The following is a 19,485-nucleotide window of genomic DNA, read 5'->3' on the forward strand; positions in this document are numbered from 1 at the left end:
AGCCTGGGGTTCGCAGGTTCAGATCCCGGGTGTGGACATGGCACTGCTTGCCATGCCATGCTGTGGTAAGCATCCTACATATAAAGTAGAGGAAGATGGGCATGGGTGTTAGCTCAGGGCTAATATTCGCCTCAGCGAAAAAAAAAAAGGATTGGCAGCAGATATTCGCTCAGGGCTAATACTCCAAAAAAACGAAGCTGTGGCCCTCAGATCAGCTCCCCTTTCAGGCTGTAGACATTGTCCCTCATGCACGGTGTGGCTAATGGCTCTCTCTCCAGCCTCATGAGCACTGGGACCTCTGGGGGGTGACTCTTAGGGCTGGGGCGCCTTCGGACTGGTTGGGGGGTCAGTGCAGCCTCGCTTGCCTTTGCTCCCCCTGAGGCCAACCCATGGCGGTGGGAGCGGCCGCGGAGGGCCTGGGCGCCCCTCCCAGCAGAAGCAGCCAGGGCCAGAGACCGGGAGGCGGGCGGGGGTGGGCAGGATGGGGGCGTCGGACCCCTGCCGAGCGCAGGACCCATCTGCGCCTCCCTCCCAGCCTCCCTCCCATCTGCCCCTGCGCCCGCCGAGGGGCGCTGGCCCAGCGCGGCTTCTTCCTCGGGGATGGGGAGGCCCGACGGGTCCCCCGCGCCCGCCCCGCCCCGTCCCCGCGCAGATATAAGGCGGCGGGCTGCCGCGGCTCCGAGCCCCGCCGCCGCCCGTCCCCATGGCCCGGCCCGCGATGCTGTTGGCTGCCGCCCTGGCGCTCTGCCTGCTGCTGGCGCAGCCCGGCCTCGCGTGGTACAAGCCGGCGGCCCGGCCCAGCCTCTACTCGGTGGGCCGCGCCGCGGGGCTGCTGTTCGGCCTCCCGAGGTCCCCGGACGCGCGGCGCGCCGAGCCCCGCGTGGGCGCGGGACCCCCGGGCCGGCTCGGCGCCTTCCCGGAGCTGCGCCCCAGCCTGCGGAGCCTCGTGAGCGCCGGCACGGGGGGCGCAGGGCGCGGGTGGGCGAGGGGCTGGGGGCGCGGGCGGGCGGGGGTGGGGCGGGGGCCCCCCTTAGCCTCCTCCCGCCCCCAGACCCTGTGCGTCAAGGACGTCGCGCCGAACCTGCAGAGCTGTGAGCGGCTCCCCGACGGCCGCGCCACCTTCCAGTGCAAGGCGGACGTCTTCCTGTCGCTCCGCGCCGCCGACTGTCACAGCCCCTGAGCCCGGCTCGGACCCCCGGACTTCGCCGGCTCCCGCGGGCATCCCCGCCGCACACCGCAGATACCCCCAGGCCCGGCAGGCACGAGGTGGAGCCCAATACCGCCCACCCCATGTCGGCAATAAATGGCTAAATGAATAAAAGAGAAGTGAAGCTGGCCTCTGAGTGTCGTGGGCACCGGGTGGGGGTTGTCGGAGGGGCAGGGACCTGTAAGTCTCCAAGCCTGGACTCTGCCACCAGGCTACACTCCCCTGCCCCGACCAGGTCCTGGGCACAGACAGCTCTCCGGTTCCTCAGGCCACCAGGCTCTCCTGAAACATCCCACACAGGAGTACCCCCAACCCACTGCTGGGAAACGCCGCTGCAAGTTTGCGTGGGCCCCCAGCCTTACCCATCCTGAAAGCCTTCCAGAGCCTCCCACCCCGCTCTGCCAAAGGCTGCTCTCCATGTCTGACATCGGCACCCCCTGCTCCCATCACCCCACACCTCCCTTCCTTTGTCCATGCAGCTCCTGAATCCTCTTGGGAAGTGCTGCCTGTGTCCCCCCACTAGCTATCAAGTCTACTCAGCCAGCTCAAAGGTCCCACCTTACAGAAGACTCCCCTGACTATCCCACGCCAGGGGGGCTTCCTGCCTCACACCCTGTGTTTTTTGAGGCCAAAGCTCTCCCTTACAAGAGGTGCAGCTCCTGGGGTCACTCCTTTCTTGGAGCCAAAATACCTGGAAGTACTGAACCCAAGGTGGAGACTCACTCAGTGTGCCAAGTGGATGAGTGCGCAGGCCAAGCTGGGTGGGGGGCATTGCAGCAGGTTGAGGGGCTGCCCAGAGGCCCTCCCACCCACACCAGAGGTGGGCCCAGCATCCCACATCTGATATGGGGCAGCCAGCCGGGCTCCTCAGATGCCTGGGACTCTGTGTTCACCGCTGCTCTGACCCACAGGCAAGCAGGCTCCCCTGCAGCCCTGAGTGCTGCCCTGCCTCAAGGGAGGGGCTGGTCGGACCATGGCTCCCCTAGTGCCACTGCCTTGTCCAAGAGCCCAGCCCACAGTGGCCTCCCTGGCCCCACACTCAGGCTAGTTCTCTCGTTTCCCTGTCGGAATCTCGCAGTTGACTCCTGCCCCACCTGCAGTGAGGCTGACTGAGTTCCCTTCAGAACATGAACTGAGGTCTCTGGCAGGGCTGGGTCCTAGGAGGCAGGAAGGCAAAGTGAGGGCCTGAGCCCTAGTCATGGAAGTCTGGAGCCTGCCTCAGGGGTGTCCCCCACCTCAGAGTGCCTGGACAGCTGGGCCTCAGGGCCTGAGGGAGCAGGGGCCCACCGGCCATCCACTCAGACAGGCTATGGGTGGGACCCACAATCCCACTGCACCTGGGTGGATGTATCTCTGGGGGTGCTGGCCTTCCCCACCCCCAGGCCCTGCATCTCCTTCAACTGTGGCCCAGCTGTGGCTCCCGGGCTGCTGCTGTGGGCAGTCCCCACCCTCGGGGTGCCACCCAGCAGGAGCACTGGGCAGGCCTAGGGCAGATTCCAGTGTCAAGGGGAGCCTGCCAGCCTTTCATGTCCTCCCAAGTCTATGGGGGACTGGCTGGTCCCTGCACTCAAGAGAACCTCAGCCCAGGGGTCTGAGTGCGGGGAGGTCCGGCACCACCAGGCTCCTGCAGTTGGGGGCCTAGGGGGGGGCGGGCGTGTAGGGAGGACGAGAAGGAAGCAGGGTAGCAGCTGCCCAGCCGGGATGAACCTTCATGGCCACATCCTTTCAGTTTCCTGCATGAGGTTCTGAGTTAGATCTCAAGAGTAGTGAAACCAAAATTCAAGAAAGGACAGGCCCACCTAGAGGGTGAAGACCCTGGCCCTCGGCTCCCATGGGGCCAGGCCCACCTGCTCAGTAGCTCAAGGGCGGAGCCATTCTGGAGGGAATGAGGGGGCCGAAAACACCACCACAAGCCTGACTTTCTGAACACCGCAAAACCAACCAAGCCACAGCCTCACATACTCACCAAGAGGTGACCGGGGTCAGGACCCTGCAGCCACTGGGCTGCTCCAAGTGGGCCCCAAATTGGGTGCAGGAGACCTGAGATTCTGTGGACCCAGTCGGGGAGCCTGCCCTGGTTCCTCCCTGGATGAGGTGGCCCTGTGCAGAGCCACTAGGAGTTGGCCTCTCGTCTTCCTGTGACAGACCCCAGAGGCAAGGGTACCTGCTCGCCTTGGTCCCTCCCTCTTCTGTTATTGCCTGCTACAGGGGAGGCAGCCCGAGGCCTCTGGGGGCCCAGGTCTGCAGGGCTCCTCGCCGCCAGGCTGCCTGCCACCCCCTCCCCACTGGGTTGCTGGTGGGGAGCAGGGCCAGGCGGTAGGTTCCCTGTTCCCACCCGGCAGGGCTGAGAGCCTGACACAGAGCTCCTCCCAACAAGTTTATTCAGTTGTACACCAGCTGGTCAGGTACAAGATCAAGAACAGTCTGGGGAGAGCAGCGCGGCTGGCCTGGGAAGCAGGGGCACAGCCTCTGGGAGCTAGGCCCCAGGGCACCAGGGATGCGCCCCGGGGCAGAGAGTGACCACAGGGGAGGCGGCATGGTCAGCACCCTGAGGAGGAAAGGGAGCAGCCCACTGGATCACTGCTCCCCTGAAGCTGGCTCCCCCGAGGCAGGGCGGGCAGGAAGTGCCACCTCGAGCTGTGTAGTAGGAGCTTCCCAGGGACAGGATAGGGAGCAGCAGTGGAGCCGGGAGGATGGAAGCTGGGCCTTCCTTGGTATGCAGGGTGGCACTGCTCTGGCCGAAGGTGCCCTCTGCTCATCCTGCCTGCTGGGCAACTCCACTGCGCTGGATGCCCTCTCTGTGCAGCTTATCAGGAAGGGCACAAGGGCCTGCTGCAAAATGGACACCTTGCAGGTGGGTGGGAGGCAGGGTCCTCAGCAGCCCTTCCAAGACCAGGCTGGCTGGAGAGGGCGCTACAACTTTGTTAACCGTGTGAGTCAAACCCTGGAAGTGAGGGAAGCACAACAGGGAGAGGGCCGTGCTTGCTGGAGGGCTCCGGGTGACCTTCCTCCTCCGATCAGAAGTCATAGTTGTTCTCTCTCTGGGGCTGCACCTCCTGCCGTCTTCTGGCCTCCAGGAAGGCCAGCTCCTTGGCCTCCTTCTTCTGGTTCCGGGCCTCATACTCTAGCCTGGGGGCCGAGTGAGGGTAAGCAGTGTGCCCAGGCCTGGGGTCCCTGCAGCTCTGTGCGCCCCCGGGCCCAGCCGGAGACCTGACCTGTTCTTGATGATGCGCTGGACAATGAGGTCTGTGGTGAGGTCGTTCCCACTGTCGATCTGACGGAAGATGCCCCTTCTCTTGGGCTCCTGGAGGCCAGAGAGGAGTGGAGAGGAGGACCTGCCTCTGGACCCTGAGGAGACTGCCCACTGCCCTGGCCCGGAGGGTGCCCACCCAAGACCAGCACCCCAGTGCGGCGGGCAGTCCCTCCTGCTCCTTGGCACCCTGCCTCCTCATACTGTGGGGCCACCAGAGCAGCACTTATCGTCACGCCCACCTCCTGGACAAGCGTCAAGGCTCGGGGGCTGTTAGCTGGTCAGCTGAGGGCCCAGCATGACCCACCTGGTACGGGTCAGAGCCGTCCTTGTCAGGCATGACTTCTGTCTTCCCGTGACACACCAGGTCCACCTGGGGAGGGATCGGGGGTCAGGTGCTCCCAGCAGCACCCCACATGGCCCCCTGCCCTCAGAGGGCCCTTGCTGGGAGGCAGCCACAAACATTGTCCACAGCCCAGCCGAGGCCCCCAGATCAGAGAGCTGGCCCAGCCCCTGCCTCAGCCCAGACCCTCCCTGGGACCTGGCTCCCGAGGAGCCTCACCTTGAAGTGGTCCAGGAGCTCTGCTGTGACCGCATATGGGGCCCCAATCACCACTTCCGACACATACTGTGAAGACAGGGAGCACAGCTGGTTAGCCGGGACCCCGCCAGGTCGGAGGGCAGTGGGAGACGGCTTTAAACGGCGGCCAAAGCTTCTGGCAAGGAAACAGACTGGGAGAGAAAGCATTGTGGGCTGGCTGGCCAGGAGCACAAGGCTCCTGTACCCCCTGGGACCCTGAGGGTTCCTGGGGTAGTGGGGGGAGGTGAGGAGGAACAGCTCTGGGGGGAGGCCTGACTGTCCCCTCCTCCCGCCTTAGCTGGGGAAGGGGACACTGTGTGGCCTGTCCCACCCAGGGCTCACCCGGCAGGCCAGCACGCTCAGGGTCCGCTCGTGCAGATTCATGATGGGGTAGTTCTTCCCCTTGTAGTGGTTGACCTCCTAGGGCCAGAGTGAGGTGGGGTCAGCATGGTGCCGACCCTGGGAAGGCCCCGGCTTGTCTCCTCTGCTTCCATCAGCACGTCGGGCCTCGCCCCCACGGACCACCTGTGCCCAACCCCAACCCCAGGGGCCCCTCGAAGGCCCCTGTGCCTAATCAGCTGCCTGGGGGTGAGACCTGGTCAAAATGCAAGCCTGCGATGACGTAGGGCCTCTCTGCCAGGCCGTACACCTTCTCCAGGAAGTCCACATGCCCGATGTCTGGGCCCAGGTTAAGAAGCAAGTACAGATGAGAGCAGCTGCCTGCAGGTCTGGGAGCTCTGGCAGGTGCCCTCCCGCCTGCCCATCCACAACACTCCCTGCCCATGGCTGTGCCCCCCAAACCCCATCCTAGTCTGGGGGCCTCAAGGTGTCAGTGAGGCCACTCCAGGTCCCAAAGCCCACTGGTTGTGCAGACGAAGGGCTTGGGGCAGGGACAGCCCCTCCCAGTCCTGGAGGATACGGAACAGGTCAAAGGCGCCAGCAACATAGATGACCGTCTCCCCTGGCTGGGGCTCCTTCCCAGAGGCAAACTGGATGATCTTCTGGGACGTCTGCAGAAACTGAGACACCCCTGTCCAGGGATTCCGCCCCCCTGGGCACTGTAAGCCAAGAGGGGTCTGGTCAGCGCCAGGTCTCACAAGCACGTCCCTCACCTGCTCACACCCCAGGGCCCTCTTCTGAGCCTGGGGCGTCTGTCCCCGCCTGTCCATCTGGTCTAGCAGACACAGGTGAGGCATGGAGGAAGCAGGTGCAGGGGCTACAGGCCAGGACTCAAACTGCCAGCCATAGCCTGGCAGCTCGCTCGGTGGCTCGGGGCTGTTTCAGGCAGGGACACTGCAGGCTGGCTGGCAGTGCCTGATCCACAACATGGCCATGCTGGGTGGGGCCCCTGCGGCCAGCAGGACTGTGGCTCCGCCCTGTGGCCACAGCAGGCAATGCAACCAGCCCACCAGGAAGAGGCTGGCGGACACAGCCTTCATGGGGACTCGGCATCCTGAAGCCACCATCTGGTTACCTGGGAGGAACCTTCTGAGCAAAGTGTCACCCTGGCGGGTGTCGGGTGGGAGGGCTACAAAGGGAAGGAGGGCCAGGCCTCCTGGTTAGAGGCCACCTCAGGCAGTCCTTGCTCCTCTTCCAGGCAGTGGCTACTGTGACTGGCTAGTCAGCCAAGCCTGGCGGGCAGTAGCTGGTCAGTGCCCAAAGGCAGGGAGTCGGGTGGAGAGTGAGGCGCTGGGGTGGCCCGGGGGGTCGGGTGATGGCCTGCCTGGCCTGGGCAACACTCACCTTACCAAAGCTGTCTGCGTACTCCCGGTACTCGGAGGACATCTCCTGCGGGAAGGGTGGGTGGGGGTTGAGGGGCTCGCTCTGTTGTAGACATGGCCAACCCCAGTACCCTGAAGCTCACTGTCCTGGAGTCCATCAAGGGGCAAGGCCAGGGGGTGGTAGGTGCCCCCATCTGTCCCGGCAGTGTCCTCAGCCCAGGGACCTTGGGGGTTCCACCCCACCCCCAAAGACTCACCTGGCTGCTGTGATGGGCCTTGGTCACCAGCAGCATGCGGCCCACAAGGTCCGTGGTGGACACACCTTGGGTGCGTTTGCACTCTCTGGGAACAGAGTGGGGTCAGGGCTCTCATCCTGGGACACACTCGCAAGGCTCCACCTCCAGCTCACCCCACCTGAGGGCAACCCTGCTTGTGGCCAAGTCCACCATGGCCTGGCCCCTGGCCATTCTGTGCACAGGCCGGGCGTCTCCTCACTGCTCTCAGCCGCGACCGAAAACCAGAACCAGGAGGGTGGGGAAAGCCACTGGGCTTTTATTAACTAAAGGAAATAAGGGAAAAGAGGAAAAGCATCGCTAAACCCCAAGTACGCTGTGTTGGGGTGGGCAGGCCAGACTTGGGATGGCAGTGGCTCTGGTCCCCTTTCTGCCCACTGTCTGACGCTCAGGTCCTGGCTCACTGCATGTCCTCTGTCAAGGAATTACAGGCTGCACTTCCCACTTGGGAGCCGCTGGCTATACTGGCCTTTTTTTTTGGTGAGGAAGAGTGGCCCTGAGCTAACATCGGTTGCCAATCTTCCTCTTTTCTTTTCCCCCTTCCCCAAAGCCCTAGTACATAGTGTATATCCTAGTTGTAGGTTCTTCTAGTTTTTCTATGTGAGATGCCACCACAGCATGGCGTGATGAGTGGTGCTAGGTCCATACCCAGGATCCGAGCTTGCGAACCTTGGGCCACCAAAGCAGAGTGTGAGAACCTAACCACTGGGCCATGGGGCCGGCCCCAACACTGGCTTTTTAAGAGAAAGTTAATTAAAATAAAAAACAGCTCCCAGTTGCAGCTCTACTGTTTCTGTTGCTCAACAGCCAGCCGAGGCCTGTGCCACGGTACTAGACGGTGTGGATCTCTAACACACCCCCTCTGGTTCGTCCTGGCCACATGAATCACAGGCCATGGCCCAGACGGTCCCCTTGCAGCGCCTCGCTTCCAAAGGGCAGACTCACAGTGGGCTTACCTGTACCTCCTGGCCTGCTTTACTTCCTCATAAGTGTCCCGGCCGTCTACAGTCAGCGTGATGTCATCTAAGGGGTGATGCACACACGAGAACAAGGATTCTTAGCCCGTAACCATGAAGAGCTTTCAGGGCTCACAACCCCCCATTCCAGGCCTGCCCTGATGTGGGGGCTTGTTTCTGGGGAAGGATCCAGAGCTTTCTCAGATCCTCAAAGGGCTCAGTGCTCCCCAAAATGTGAGGAGGCCCAAGCACCTCCAGATGCCCCTCTGGTGGTCTGCACCTGAGCCCACCCTGGGTGCCCAGGCCTCTGGCGTCCCCGCCTTGCCCACTTACTGCCGTGGACACAGAAGTCGCAGCTGTACTTGTCCAGTGTCTCCAGTGTAGTGACATAGGGAGCTGCCGGCACCACCTCGTCCACCCACTTGATGGCTTGCACCATCCTGTACCTCTCCTCCTGCGTGAATACTGGGGGCCCCTTGTGCTTGGAGATCTCCTCTACGGCCAGAGAAGAGGGCAAGGATGAGATGGGTGACCCCCGGAGGGGTGGGCTGCAGTCTCGCCAGCCCCTCCTCAGGAGCCCCTCCCACCACTGATCAGGCTCTGTAACCACGCATGGCCTCAGGGCAGGCAGCTGTCTCTCTCACTGGGCCCTCAGGCCAGGGCAGGACCAAACCCAAGTGGCCACCACTCTGTCCTCTGTGGGCCAGCACAGGCACTTGGGACGTGTCTGCTGGATAACTGCACAGTGCCCTCACCCAACCAAAGTTCCAAGTGAAGGTGGGAGCTCCCTTCAACAACTGGGTGCTCTGTCCTTAAAGGCTTTGGGGACCAGGGGAGGGGTGGGGAGTGGGCGGCACAGCCAGAGACTCAATCCGTTGGCCACGCCGCTCACAGACTCCACTGGCTCCCCTCGCTTTAGCTTAGGACGTGAGACGCAAGATGGAGAGCGCTGGGCAGGCTTGGCCTGGGCCTGGGGTTGGGGCGAGCTTGCTGAGCTGTGCTCTTCTAGAGGATGGCCCTGGGCCTGGCCCAACCCCTCGCAAAGCCCTGCAGGGTCTTAGTCAACAGGGGTAGCCCCTAGACAGGCCATGGGGCTGGAGGGTGGGCGTGGCAGCCCCACTTACCGTCGGTGTGCACACCCACGATGAGGTAGTCGCCCATGGCCCGTGCCTGGCGCAGCTGGTTCGAGTGGCCGTAATGCACCATGTCATAGCTGTGGAGAGGGCAGGGCCCTCAGTCCCCGTGCTGAGGGCAGGGACTGGGCAACCGGTGTGCGTGTGTGGGGGGCTCAGCCTTGCTCCTCTACAGCTTCCTTGGGAAGCCCTCTGAGAAGCTGCCCCTGGAACGGCTCCCCAGAGTCCAGCTGGGCCTGGGCTTCTGGAGGCAAGGCTGTGCTCACTCTCCACACCCCTGGGCCCTGCACTGGCTTTAGTAAGCATGGTGGGTGCCCAGCTGTGCCCAGCCTGGCTGTGGCGAAGGCCCAGAACAGCCCCCTGCTCCCCACACCTGGGACAGCACTCTGCCCTCAGCTCCTCCCCTCACCAAGTGGAAACTGTCACAGGCAGTCCCTTCAAACTGTAGAATAAATTGACATTAGCTCAGCGGTGGGTTGGACTCTGTACTACCCTGATACAGTCCTGGGGCCAACACAAAACAAAGTCCAACCAATGAACACAGGTGATTGCTGGCTTTGGAACTCCTCCTTGATCCTCCATGGCCTCTGGAAATCAGCGAGGCTCCGCTCTCTGGGGGCCAACACTCACCTCCCTGTTGCCTGGTTCTACAGCTTTTATCCTCAAATCCAGGCCTGGTCAAGAGTGAACTCTCAACTGAAGGCCACAGACGGCACCCACTGCAATGCTTGCTTTCCCACGTGCTTCCTACGTGCGCCGGGGAGAACGCACACACTTCTCTGGGGGCCCCAAGCTGGGCCCTCATGCTTAACTCTGCTTCCTTCCAGCTTCACATTACCTTTGGGGTAGGGGAAGCTGTCTCTGCTTCTCCAGGTGAGTTGGGCTGCCAGGTGTACAGCCATTCTAGTCAACGTCACCTACCACCCTGACCACAGTGCACCAGGCCCCAGCAGACAAGCCTGTGGAGTCACAGGGCTCTGGCTTTGGGGCAAAGGAAGAGGGAAGTCCAAATCCAGGGGCCTAGCCAGCCCCTGTGCTCATTAGATGGGCTGGGCAGGAGGAGGGGTCAGAGGCTGGATGGGGGGATGCACAGCACGGAATGCAGAATGGCGCTAGGTTCAGGGTGTGTCCTAGTCACTGTGGCTTTTTGACGATGGCCAGGGCCAAGGTCAGAATCCACCATCCAAAGCCACACTCCCTCTCCCCAAGGTGACTCAGGCGCAGACACAGAAGTACAGCAGCCCCACATGCTCTCAGAAGCCCAGGGTTGGGGTAGAGCCCTGGTCAGACACGGATTTTTCTTTCTCTGCCTCCATCAAGCAAAGGTCTGAGAAAGTATCAAAGGTGGCAAGTCATCAGTAGGGGTTAGTCCTCTTATCTGTTGACAGCCCTGAACTTATCTTAAAACCACTCTGGCTGTCTGATTTGCTAGAAGAGAGGATGGACAGGCACTTTGGCTCTCCTGGGGTGGACCCAGGAGCCTGGGGACGTCACTGGGGGTCTTGGGCAGAGTGAGAAAATTCCTGCCTGACACTTGTCCAAACACTTAGGAGAATCTCTCTGGTCTTGTGCTGGTCAAGCTGGGACACACAGAACCCTGGGAAGACATTTTGGGTGCATGGCTCCTTGAGAGGGAAAGAGCTCCTAAGGGCACTAAAATGGTTAAACTCATCAAGGTTCGATTCACGCGACTTTGGCCACCACCGTCTGCAGGCTGCGCGGAGGCCCTGGCTGGGTTCGTAGCTTAACAGTAAACGTGGGGAAGGGGGCCCTGGGAAGAGGCGTTTCATCACAGTCCTCGGAATCTCCAGCGCTAGGATCACAGGTCCTGCCTGAGTCGTGTGGCCTCACGCCGAGCTGCCCGCGGCGGTACCGGGACAGGACTGCGGTGGCCCCGGGTCCCAGGCGTCCTCGGGGGCCCGAGTCTGCCGCCCGCGCTCGGCCCCCGATCGACGGCCAGCCCCGGGCCCGAGCGAAGGCCAGTTACAGACGCGTCTCCGGCGGCAGCGCAGCGGTCGCCGCGGCCCCGACCCGGCCGCCCGCCCCGCCAGCGCCCGCCGCCGCGCTCACCAGCCGTCGCACCACACCCGCACGGCGCGCCTGCCCTCCGGGCCCGGCCGCCCGGCGCCGCCCGCCGCCCCGTGCCCGTTCCGGATCATGGCCTCGCAGCGGCGGCGCGGCCCCGCCGACTCGGTGACTACGAGCGGCCGCCGCCCGGCCCGGCCCGGCCCGCGCACGCGCTCTCACGCGGGCCTCACCCGCCTCGCGCGGCCAATGGCGAGTCCCGCCCCGCCCGCGCCCCACCAGGACTGAGCCCAGTCCCTCCGCGCGCCCTCAGGACCCAGCCCCGCCCACCGCTCCCAGCCAATGGCGTGCCCACCAGGACCCAGCCCGGCCCCTCCGCCCCCATCCAATAGCATGCGCCACCAGGGCACAGCCCCGCCCCCCGCCTCCATCCAATGGCGTGAGCCCCCAGGGGCTTAGCCCCGCCCCGCCGCCTCACCCCTCCGCTCCCGGCCAATGGCGTGCGCTTCCCGATCCCTGGAAACCCCGCCCCTCAGCGTGCGGCCAATGCGTGTGCGCACCATCGTTCAGAGCGCACCAGGCAGAGGGGGCGGTGCAGGACCACGACCACGTGGGGGGCACACAGCCCCTCAAGCCGCCCGGCTGGGCGATGCTGCCACCGACCGTCGGCAGGGCAGTCACTCGGTTACATGGGGAAGACAGTGCAGAGATGTTTAATAACAATAAAAAGGTCCGCTGAGAGCCAAGGCTCAAAACCACCCCTCTGTTGCATACCCAGTACAGAAAAAGGTTTCTAGAAAGTTAACATTTTCAGTAAGTAGTAGTAGCAAGAGAGTGGAGGCCCCTGAGATTAGCCCCGTGAATGAGGTAAGGTAGCCTGTGCTTCCTCCTGGCCTGCCAGTTCTGTTCTCACAGAAACGGGTGGCTGCCACCTCCACGAAGAGGCCGATGGGTCCAGCATCCTCCACGTCAGGCTCACGCGGGGACAACCACAGCAGTGCAAGGGGGTTCCCCACAAGGACAAATGGCTAATGTGTCAGGGTGAAAGTGTCACCCCAGAGAACTCTCCCCAGGACCTGTGGGGTAGTCCTGGCCCTCATGGCGCCACGTGCCCTGAATAAAAGAGTTCTGGCCATCTGCAAAGTGCCAATTGCTGTTCTTGGTCACGCACCACGCTGACCACGTCACAGTACTTTCTTCCTTTTTGTGCGTTTGGCGCAGCCCCTGCCGAACCAGCCGCCTAGGACCGGGGCTGAGCTAAGCGGTGAGCCCCGGTCCCCAGGCGGAGGCTCTTCCCGGCTTCTGCACAACGACTTCCGACTGTGGCTGCCTTCTTCGCCTGCACGCAGGGGAGTCGCCAGGGAAAAGATGGGGTCCTGCCACCTACCAGAAAGGGAAAGTTGGGTCAGGGATGCCTGCGGGCCTCTCAGTCTTGCCCGCCCCAGGACGGGAAAGCTGACTGAGGTCACCCTGCTTCCCTCCCCCGCATCTGGGCCAGGCTTTGCTTAGAGGGAGCTCCACTGTTCCCAAGCTATAGAAGACCTGCTGGCGGGGTAAGCTCCCTGAGTAACTCAAGGATCAGCACCCAGACTAGCTCGGCCTCCGAAGAACTCAGTGTCCTCATCAGCGACCGACTGGCCGTGTGCACACAGTGGGGGGCAGCAGTAGCCCCAGGAGGGATGAATCACTAGCAACTCTGGGCCCCACCTTTCGCTTGTTCGGCCAGGGGCAGGTGGACCAGACCCTCTCCCCCTTCCCAGGCTGCAACACTCGGGAGGGAAGGCCAGCTGACTAGGGAGGCACTGCCTACACACTACACCGTGAGGAGATCATGTGTCTGACTGAGATGTAGAACCACATATTATAAACTTAAGATACAAATAAGCACTGATAAAGAAAATGAGCTAAGTTAATGTAAAAAAAAAAAAAAGAAAAAAAAAGGTACAGTACACAAGAGGCCCACATTACAGAACACCACACACATAACATACAAGAATTGCCAGGCCCAGAAGGTGAAGGGATCCTTAATTCTTGAACCCTTTGATTAAAAGAAGTTATTGATTTCCCCTATAAGACCCTGAAAATTCACAGAGAAAGAAAGTGTAAACTTTTTACTCAACACATACACCATGTCTAAATTATCACAAATCCTGTATTAAGGCAGTCTGTTTAAGCTTCCCCAAAGTACGCCAGCTCCCCAAACCAAGTGCCCCGAGATTCTGTTTGACCGGAGTTGCTGAGCACATCCCTTCAAGGCAGCTTCCCGTCCAGGCTGTCTGAGGTAAAGGAGGAAACCCAGGCACACTCCGGCAGGTTCCCTCTCCCCACAGGGAGTCATCTCAGCCAGTGCCTCGGGCGGTCCCTGCAGAGGCCACCATGCTGCAGTCACACCTCAGACACCGTCTGCAACACCTCAGAACTTTCTCTGCACTCAGCTCACGAGAGACAGACACGGCCCATCCGCCAGGGGCAGGGAGGGGGTCTGCCCACGCCCCTCACCTGCTGTACGGGGGGATCTCCAGGCCCAGCTCATCCATGAGGAGCTGCATGACGTCATCACACTTTCCGTGGAGCTTCAGGGCAGCCCAGTCATCCTTTGGGGTCCACTGTGGACAGGGGAAGGCAAGTGAGGGCAGCACCTCACTCCTTCCCAATGGCCTGCTAGCCTTGGCCCCTGGTCGGCCAGACCTCTGTGGGCGTGACTGTGGGACATGAATGTCCCAGGGACTCTCGGGCTCTCCTGTGCTAAGGCCCAGGTCTAAGGAGGGGGCTCTGGGCGCCCAAGTTACCTGCAAGTTCACAATGTAGAGCTTGGGCCGCCGGCTGGGAGGCTTGGTCATGCACCAGAGGCGTGGATACTTCTTTAGCACCTGTGGGAACGGACGGACAGACAGACAGACCACACGCACACCAGGGAACGAGGCTATAGGAAGCCAGGTTCCAACATTGAGCTGGCCAGCTGCCAGCGGGCTCACTCCCATCCCACCCTCACTGCTGTCCACGTACCTTTAAGCTGGAGCCTAAACACAGGATTGTGTCTGCTTTGCTGGCAGCCTGGGTGGCCGCCTCCCAGTTTAGAGGCTGCCCCAGCGTCCCCCTCTCCCCAAAGTGCACGATGGTGTCCCGGAGCTGAGCCCCACACTTGTGGCAGGCCCGGCCTGTCTGGTGTCGGTGCAGGGCAGTGCGCTCCGTTACATCGAACACCCGCACGTACTCCCTATTGGGAGTGCAGGCTGTGCAGACCTGAGGAGGAGAGGGCACTGTGACCAGGAGCCGCTGGCCTGCCCAGGCCCCTGAGTCCCAGAAGGACCACTCACTTCAATGTACATGTTCCCGTGGAGCTCAGAGATGGCCGTGCGAGGCAGCCCGCTCCGCAGGTGGAGCCCGTCGCAGTTCTGAGACACCACGTGCTGCACCTGGAGGTAAACAAGGGTGTAGTCAGTCAGCAGGACGGCTGTGTGGGGGGAGAACTGCTCAGCAGTGAAACTGTCCTGAGCCCAGCCCGGCCCAGAGCCCCAAAACCAGGGGCAACTCTGACCCTGCATGAAGCCTTGAAGGCAAAACCAGAGCAGCAGGCTGGTGCCAGCAGGACTCAGGAGGGCTCTGGGTAGGGAGAGTGCCGGGCCCACCCCCAACAACTCTGATGCACTTGTAGCAGCCAGGAGGGCAAGCAGTGGCATCACCTCCTCTCAGCTGGGAAGGGGCCTGGGGCCAGAGTGATGCTCTCTTAGGTCATTATGTTTCAGGTCCCCGAAGGCCCAGGAGGATCAACCACTTTGCCACTCAGCTGAAGGTGCTCAGCAGAGGTCTCCATGAGCCTCCCCTGTACCTAGGTGGCTTCTGAGGTCTGTGGGGACAATACAAGAGAAGCACAAGGAGAAGGGCCTACCAGCAGCTCTGGGCCTGAGGCTGGGCCTCCTAAGTGATGATTCAGAGAGGCTGCCCTCTGCTCTTAGAGAGGAAGCATGGGAGGATCAGAGTGAGGCCCAAGCCAGGAGTCTACACCCCTGGGTAGGCACTCATCGGGGGATGGGGGTGGCAATGGCAGTTGCCACTTGGGCAGCACGGTGGCGCTCTGGGTCCCACACCAAGGTCCCAGCACGTACACTAGCTGGCCACACCAGGCTCTTACCAGCTTCTGCTCATGTAAGCGGGCAATGCTCATGTGTGTGAGGGTTGGCTCAGCCTCACTCAGGTCGGCAGCACTGCCAGGAGGAAGGGAAAAGAAGGTGAGGAGACTGCAAGGTCAGGCCCATGCTGCCACTGTTCAATTAGGTGGGAAGGCTGCACTGGGCTGCTTACCTAACACTCCTCCCTTTCTGAAGCAGCGTCCACACTCCATTAGGGCCCCGGTAATCTGGGATAGAGGCTGCCTGCGTGTTCAGAAAGAACACAAGTCCAATGCAAAGGCGTCACTGTAGGGACTGGCAGAATCCCCAAGAATGGGAAGCAAATGTTTCTCCCGACATGTTCCAGGCTGGCCCATGGACCAGCTTCTATTCATTCCACAGGCTCAGCATTTCCTAGTCTAACCTGCCTGAACCCAGACGGAGTGTACCCCATATGGCTCCATCCCTCTGCCTGGATCCCCGCTCCCACCTAGTCTAGCTCACCCTTCCAGGCTCCAAGGAGCCCCACCTACTCCAGGAACGTCTCTAGCACTGAGAACAACCTGGGCTCTGTGGCCATTCCTGTCCTCCACTCTGAGGGAGAGAACTGGTCAGGCTCATTTGTGTGTCCCCAGGGCCTAGCCAGTGCTCAAGAAAGGTTTTGCAAACGGTGAACCCCTAGGTGGGAGCACTCCTCTGTCCAAATTCTTACACGCTGATGCTATAAGTGGTTCCTGTCCTACCTTCACAAAAATAGGCCAACCTCTCCAGATGAGATAAACACTACTGAACTTCCCAAGTTCCCAATCCAGTGAAACAAAGCCACCAAGAGATGATGACAGAAGACATGCTAGGATCAAGGTGTCTTGTGCTCTCCAGGCTGAGTGACCTCCCTTCTGGGGAGCCCTGTCTCCTCCCTGCTGCTTAAGCTCAGAAAAATGCTTACCCTGATTATTGGTTCTGACGCACTCTGAAAAGGGGAACCTCAAACAGTAACGTTCAGAGCAAATTAACCAGCAGCGGTAGCCACTTGCAGCTCTTCAATGGTTGCTATTACTGCATGTAAATAATCGCATGACAGGAGTTCACATGTGACTGTGGAGGGAGGAGACCCCATTGCCAGGGCTCCAGGTCTTTATAAATTGGAGCAGTCAACGCACCTTACACATTCTTGCTACTAGGCCTCTGCGCTCATCCCTATGTGGAGTGTCTCACTTTGCCTGAAAAAAATCTCACCCACCCTTCAAGGCCTGGACTCAATGCTACCTCCCACAAAAAAACAACAGGATGGGTTTCCCAGCTCTCCGAGACCAGAGAGTGTTTGTGGATTTCCATTTTAGTGACCTAGCACAGCCAGCTTCACATTACAGTTATTTGCTTGTATGCCTTATTATTGTCATCGACAAGCTTCTCAAGGACAGAAACCCTTGGTGTTCACCTCTACTGGGCCTACACATGGCTCACACTCAGCACGCACACATCAATTAAACAGACAACGTGCCGTCCATACTTTCAAAGCTAGTCACATTCCACGGACCAGGACAGTTTCTCAATGAAACTTCTCAAAACCTAATGCATTTCTCCTCTTCACTGGTGTCCTCTAATTCTGACTGCCTTGCTTTCTACTTACCTTCCTTCAACATTCAGAAAACACAACGTTTTCTGGGCAATCAGGAGACAGCTTTGGGCTTAGCTGTGCCCACATCACCTGAGGACAGTGAATCAACCTCCTTCACCTTAAAAGAGGTGCCAGCACTGACCTGTCATGCCGTGTTTCCACCCCTCTTCCTGTCGTGTCTCTAACTGGGTATAACACAGAGTTCAAGGATTTAAGGGAAGAACCTCAGAGTTGCTCTTTAGTTGACCTTTTCGCGAATCGGTCTGTTCCTCCGCTTAGACTGCTGTGCTCGGTCCTGGAGTCAGTCACCCGGAAGGGGGCGCCCCACGCCCGCTCCCCGACCCCCGTCCCGGCGGTCGGTCCGGGTTTCCACGCCTCGCCCGCCTACCGTGCTGATCCCCGCGCCCGTGTAGACGACCAGGTACTTGGCGTTGCGGACGGCACCCGCCAGCTCCCGGACCTTCCTCCGCAGCTCCTCCGGGTCGTCGCACACCTGCCGAGACGCCGCCGGTCGTAAGCCCGCCCTGCCCGCCCCACCCGGCGAGGGGCCCGGCCCCGGTGGTCGGCGAACCGGGCGCGCCGCGGGACTCGCCTCCTCCTGCCGCCGCTTCAGGCCCTCGCGCCGCCTGCTCCGGCCCTGCAGCTCGGTCACCAGGTCCTCGCTCTCGGCCAGGAGCCGGCCCTCCTCGGCGCTGCGCTCGGCCGCCGCCTTCCTCAGGATGCGCGACACCTGCGGGCGCGGGGCGGGCGGTGAGGGCGGCACAGGCCGGGGCGCGGGCGCGGGGCGGGCGGCGGCCTACCTGGCGGAGGCGCTCCCGCTGCTGCTCCTCCCGCAGCCTCCGGACCCGCTCCGCAGCCTTGCGCTCCGAGCGGCTCAGACCCCCGGCTGCCATCGCTCCGGGGAGACCCGCGCTTCCGCTTCCGCCTCCCAGCAGGCCGCGCGCGGGCGCGTGCGCAGGAGGCCCCGCCCCGCCCTTCCTGCCCCGCCCGCGCGTCGCGCCAAGGAAGCACCTGCCAGTCTCTTTAAAAGGTGTTTATTGATCATATACAAAATAAAGAAAACCTTATATATCACAAACATACACTATGTACAGCAATAAATACCCGGGGCCCGGCCCACTGCCGCCCCTCCTGGACAATAATTTAGCAATAAATACTGCACGGGGCAGGGTGGGCCCGGGCCGCCCAGCGAGGCCCCTCCCCACCCGGATCCTCAACAACCCCGCCCGCCCCAGCAGATCCCAGGGTACCCCCACCTCCCCTGGCTTCAGCCCTAGACAGGGCAGGCAGGGTCTGATCAACTCTGCTCGGACCCACCCTCTCAGCGCCAGGAGAGCAGCAGAGCTGGACACACTGGGCAGCCCTTGTCCTGTTGCCCTAAGATGCCAGGAGAAGGCTTTCTGTACCCACTCCCGTTTGGTTAAAGGCTTCAGTTCAGGGACTAGCAGATTGAGGGCACGGGGAGAAGGGCGGGGCTGGGATAGAGGTTGCTGGAGGGCTCGCCCCTCACAGTTCATTCGGCTTGCGCTCTCCTACACTCCAGCTCAGACTGGCAGGACACCCGCGTACCAAGGCTGCTGCTCCAGGGTAGGATGGAAACGTGTGTGACTGGCCTAACAGGTACAGCAGGTACACCCAGGACACAGGCCAGAAGCAGGAAAGGCCATCCATCTCGAGGACATACCCCTGCCTCTGTGTGTCCTCCACTCTCCCCTACTGTTTCAAAACCAGACAGCCAACAGCAAGGTGAAAAAGCGCCAAGAAGAATTATTTAGTGGCTTCTGGGGAAAAAAATCGTTAATGTGTTGGTTCCTTTCACTAAACCACAGCCGAAAAAAGTAACTTACAAGATCCTGGAGCGGAAACAGTGCTGCAGGCTGTGGCTTGGGCTTCCCAGCTGTGGGATGGGAGCTTTGGCCAACAGGCCACCCCAGAGAATGGCAGGCAGCAGGTACAGGATAGGCCTTGACCACCTGTCCCAAAGCAGGCTGTGGCCCATCAGTCCTGTGGGCCGGGGCACTGACCACTGAGGCCGCTGCTGACGGTCAGGGCTGTGCATGCAGACCAGAAGCATGGACCAAGAGCAGAGAAGCCTCCAGGGAAGACCTGGCACCTGGCAGGAACCAGCACTCTACACAGCTGCCACGGAGCAGCATCATCTCACCTGCACCAACGGCAGTGCCACCCGAAGCAGCAGCCAGGGACCGTGGGGAGGTCTCCCTGGGACCAACTCTGGGCAGAAGCTGATCTGTTCCCACCGGGTTCTCCTCTGAAATCTGAGTGTCCACGTTTGGGTAAGGAAGGAGTTGGGCGAGGACAAGATGGGAGGGAAGGTGCATATTATGGTTTACTTAGCAGACAAGTTTGGGAGGCTTGGCCTCAGCCAAAGTCTTCAATTCGCTGTGTCAGAAAAGTTGAGGGGAAAAAGAGAGAACACAACACTCTCACAGTAGGAAAACGGAATTAACGAGAATCAGAAAGACACTAACCAGCCACATGTGGACATAAGATCTACTGTCAAGAAACCAAGGTGAGAGGGAAAAGGGGCAGAGTTGCCCCGGGGGACTGGCTTGACTGGAACAGGATACTCCCC

The 19,485-nt window shown here is 61.1% G+C and overlaps 3 protein-coding genes across 6 annotated transcripts; 1 reads left to right on the forward strand and 2 right to left on the reverse strand.

The window, feature by feature from the left end:
- Nucleotides 1-422: 422 nt before the first annotated feature.
- Nucleotides 423-1,326, forward strand: NPB (neuropeptide B). Its single transcript, XM_044745518.2, has 2 exons — nucleotides 423-946; nucleotides 1,052-1,326. Exons 1-2 carry the CDS (start codon nucleotides 704-706, stop codon nucleotides 1,178-1,180), a joined length of 372 nt encoding a protein of 123 aa, XP_044601453.1. The 5' UTR covers nucleotides 423-703; the 3' UTR covers nucleotides 1,181-1,326.
- Nucleotides 1,327-3,571: 2,245 nt separating this feature from the next.
- On the reverse strand, nucleotides 3,572-11,451 carry PCYT2 (phosphate cytidylyltransferase 2, ethanolamine). 2 transcript variants are annotated; one of them, XM_044745550.2, is made up of 13 exons: nucleotides 11,211-11,451; nucleotides 9,132-9,220; nucleotides 8,341-8,502; nucleotides 8,008-8,074; nucleotides 7,016-7,100; nucleotides 6,781-6,825; nucleotides 5,957-6,095; nucleotides 5,633-5,715; nucleotides 5,380-5,457; nucleotides 5,020-5,085; nucleotides 4,765-4,830; nucleotides 4,423-4,511; nucleotides 3,572-4,336 (listed from the first exon to the last, which is right to left on the reverse strand). In XM_044745550.2, exons 1-13 carry the CDS (start codon nucleotides 11,297-11,299, stop codon nucleotides 4,225-4,227), a joined length of 1,170 nt encoding a protein of 389 aa, XP_044601485.2. In that variant the 5' UTR covers nucleotides 11,300-11,451; the 3' UTR covers nucleotides 3,572-4,224. The 2 variants fall into 2 exon arrangements, with proteins under 2 accessions (XP_044601485.2, XP_044601486.2); XM_044745551.2 differs by lacking the exons at nucleotides 5,633-5,715; nucleotides 5,957-6,095 and having other exon boundaries at nucleotides 11,211-11,417.
- Nucleotides 11,452-11,860: 409 nt separating this feature from the next.
- SIRT7 (sirtuin 7) lies at nucleotides 11,861-17,851 on the reverse strand. 3 transcript variants are annotated; one of them, XR_011493985.1, is made up of 11 exons: nucleotides 17,693-17,851; nucleotides 17,485-17,622; nucleotides 17,281-17,385; nucleotides 15,468-15,538; nucleotides 15,298-15,370; nucleotides 14,483-14,581; nucleotides 14,172-14,408; nucleotides 13,955-14,035; nucleotides 13,665-13,771; nucleotides 13,157-13,242; nucleotides 11,861-12,548 (listed from the first exon to the last, which is right to left on the reverse strand). XR_011493985.1 is itself a non-coding variant. In XM_014864419.3 (10 exons), the coding sequence occupies exons 1-10, from the start codon at nucleotides 17,783-17,785 to the stop codon at nucleotides 12,350-12,352; spliced, it is 1,203 nt and encodes a 400-aa protein (XP_014719905.2). In that variant the 5' UTR covers nucleotides 17,786-17,851; the 3' UTR covers nucleotides 11,861-12,349. The 3 variants fall into 3 exon arrangements, 2 of the variants coding, with proteins under 2 accessions (XP_014719905.2, XP_044600729.1); XM_014864419.3 differs by lacking the exon at nucleotides 13,157-13,242; XM_044744794.2 differs by lacking the exons at nucleotides 11,861-12,548; nucleotides 13,157-13,242 and adding an exon at nucleotides 13,261-13,527.
- Nucleotides 17,852-19,485: the final 1,634 nt, after the last annotated feature.

Source organism: Equus asinus, chromosome 13, assembly GCF_041296235.1.
Source record: "Equus asinus isolate D_3611 breed Donkey chromosome 13, EquAss-T2T_v2, whole genome shotgun sequence".
Taxonomy (NCBI): Eukaryota; Metazoa; Chordata; class Mammalia; order Perissodactyla; family Equidae; genus Equus; species Equus asinus.

Bases quoted from the DNA above. Each gene is read 5' to 3' on its own strand.
- NPB (XM_044745518.2), top strand. From the start codon at position 704: ATGGCCCGGCCCGCGATGCTGTTGGCTGCCGCCCTGGCGCTCTGCCTG. The intron at 947-1,051 runs GTGAGCGCCGGC...TCCCGCCCCCAG, and splicing joins GCCCCAGCCTGCGGAGCCTC to ACCCTGTGCGTCAAGGACGT.
- SIRT7 (XM_014864419.3), bottom strand. From the start codon at position 17,785: ATGGCAGCCGGGGGTCTGAGCCGCTCGGAGCGCAAGGCTGCGGAGCGG. The intron at 15,371-15,467 runs GTAAGCAGCCCA...TCCTCCTGGCAG, and splicing joins CAGAAAGGGAGGAGTGTTAG to TGCTGCCGACCTGAGTGAGG. The intron at 14,409-14,482 runs GTGAGTGGTCCT...TCTCCTCCTCAG, and splicing joins ACGGGAACATGTACATTGAA to GTCTGCACAGCCTGCACTCC.
- PCYT2 (XM_044745550.2), bottom strand. From the start codon at position 11,299: ATGATCCGGAACGGGCACGGGGCGGCGGGCGGCGCCGGGCGGCCGGGC. The intron at 8,075-8,340 runs GTAAGTGGGCAA...ATCACCCCTTAG, and splicing joins CGACTTCTGTGTCCACGGCA to ATGACATCACGCTGACTGTA. The intron at 6,826-7,015 runs GTGAGTCTTTGG...CCCTTCCCGCAG, and splicing joins AGGCCCATCACAGCAGCCAG to GAGATGTCCTCCGAGTACCG.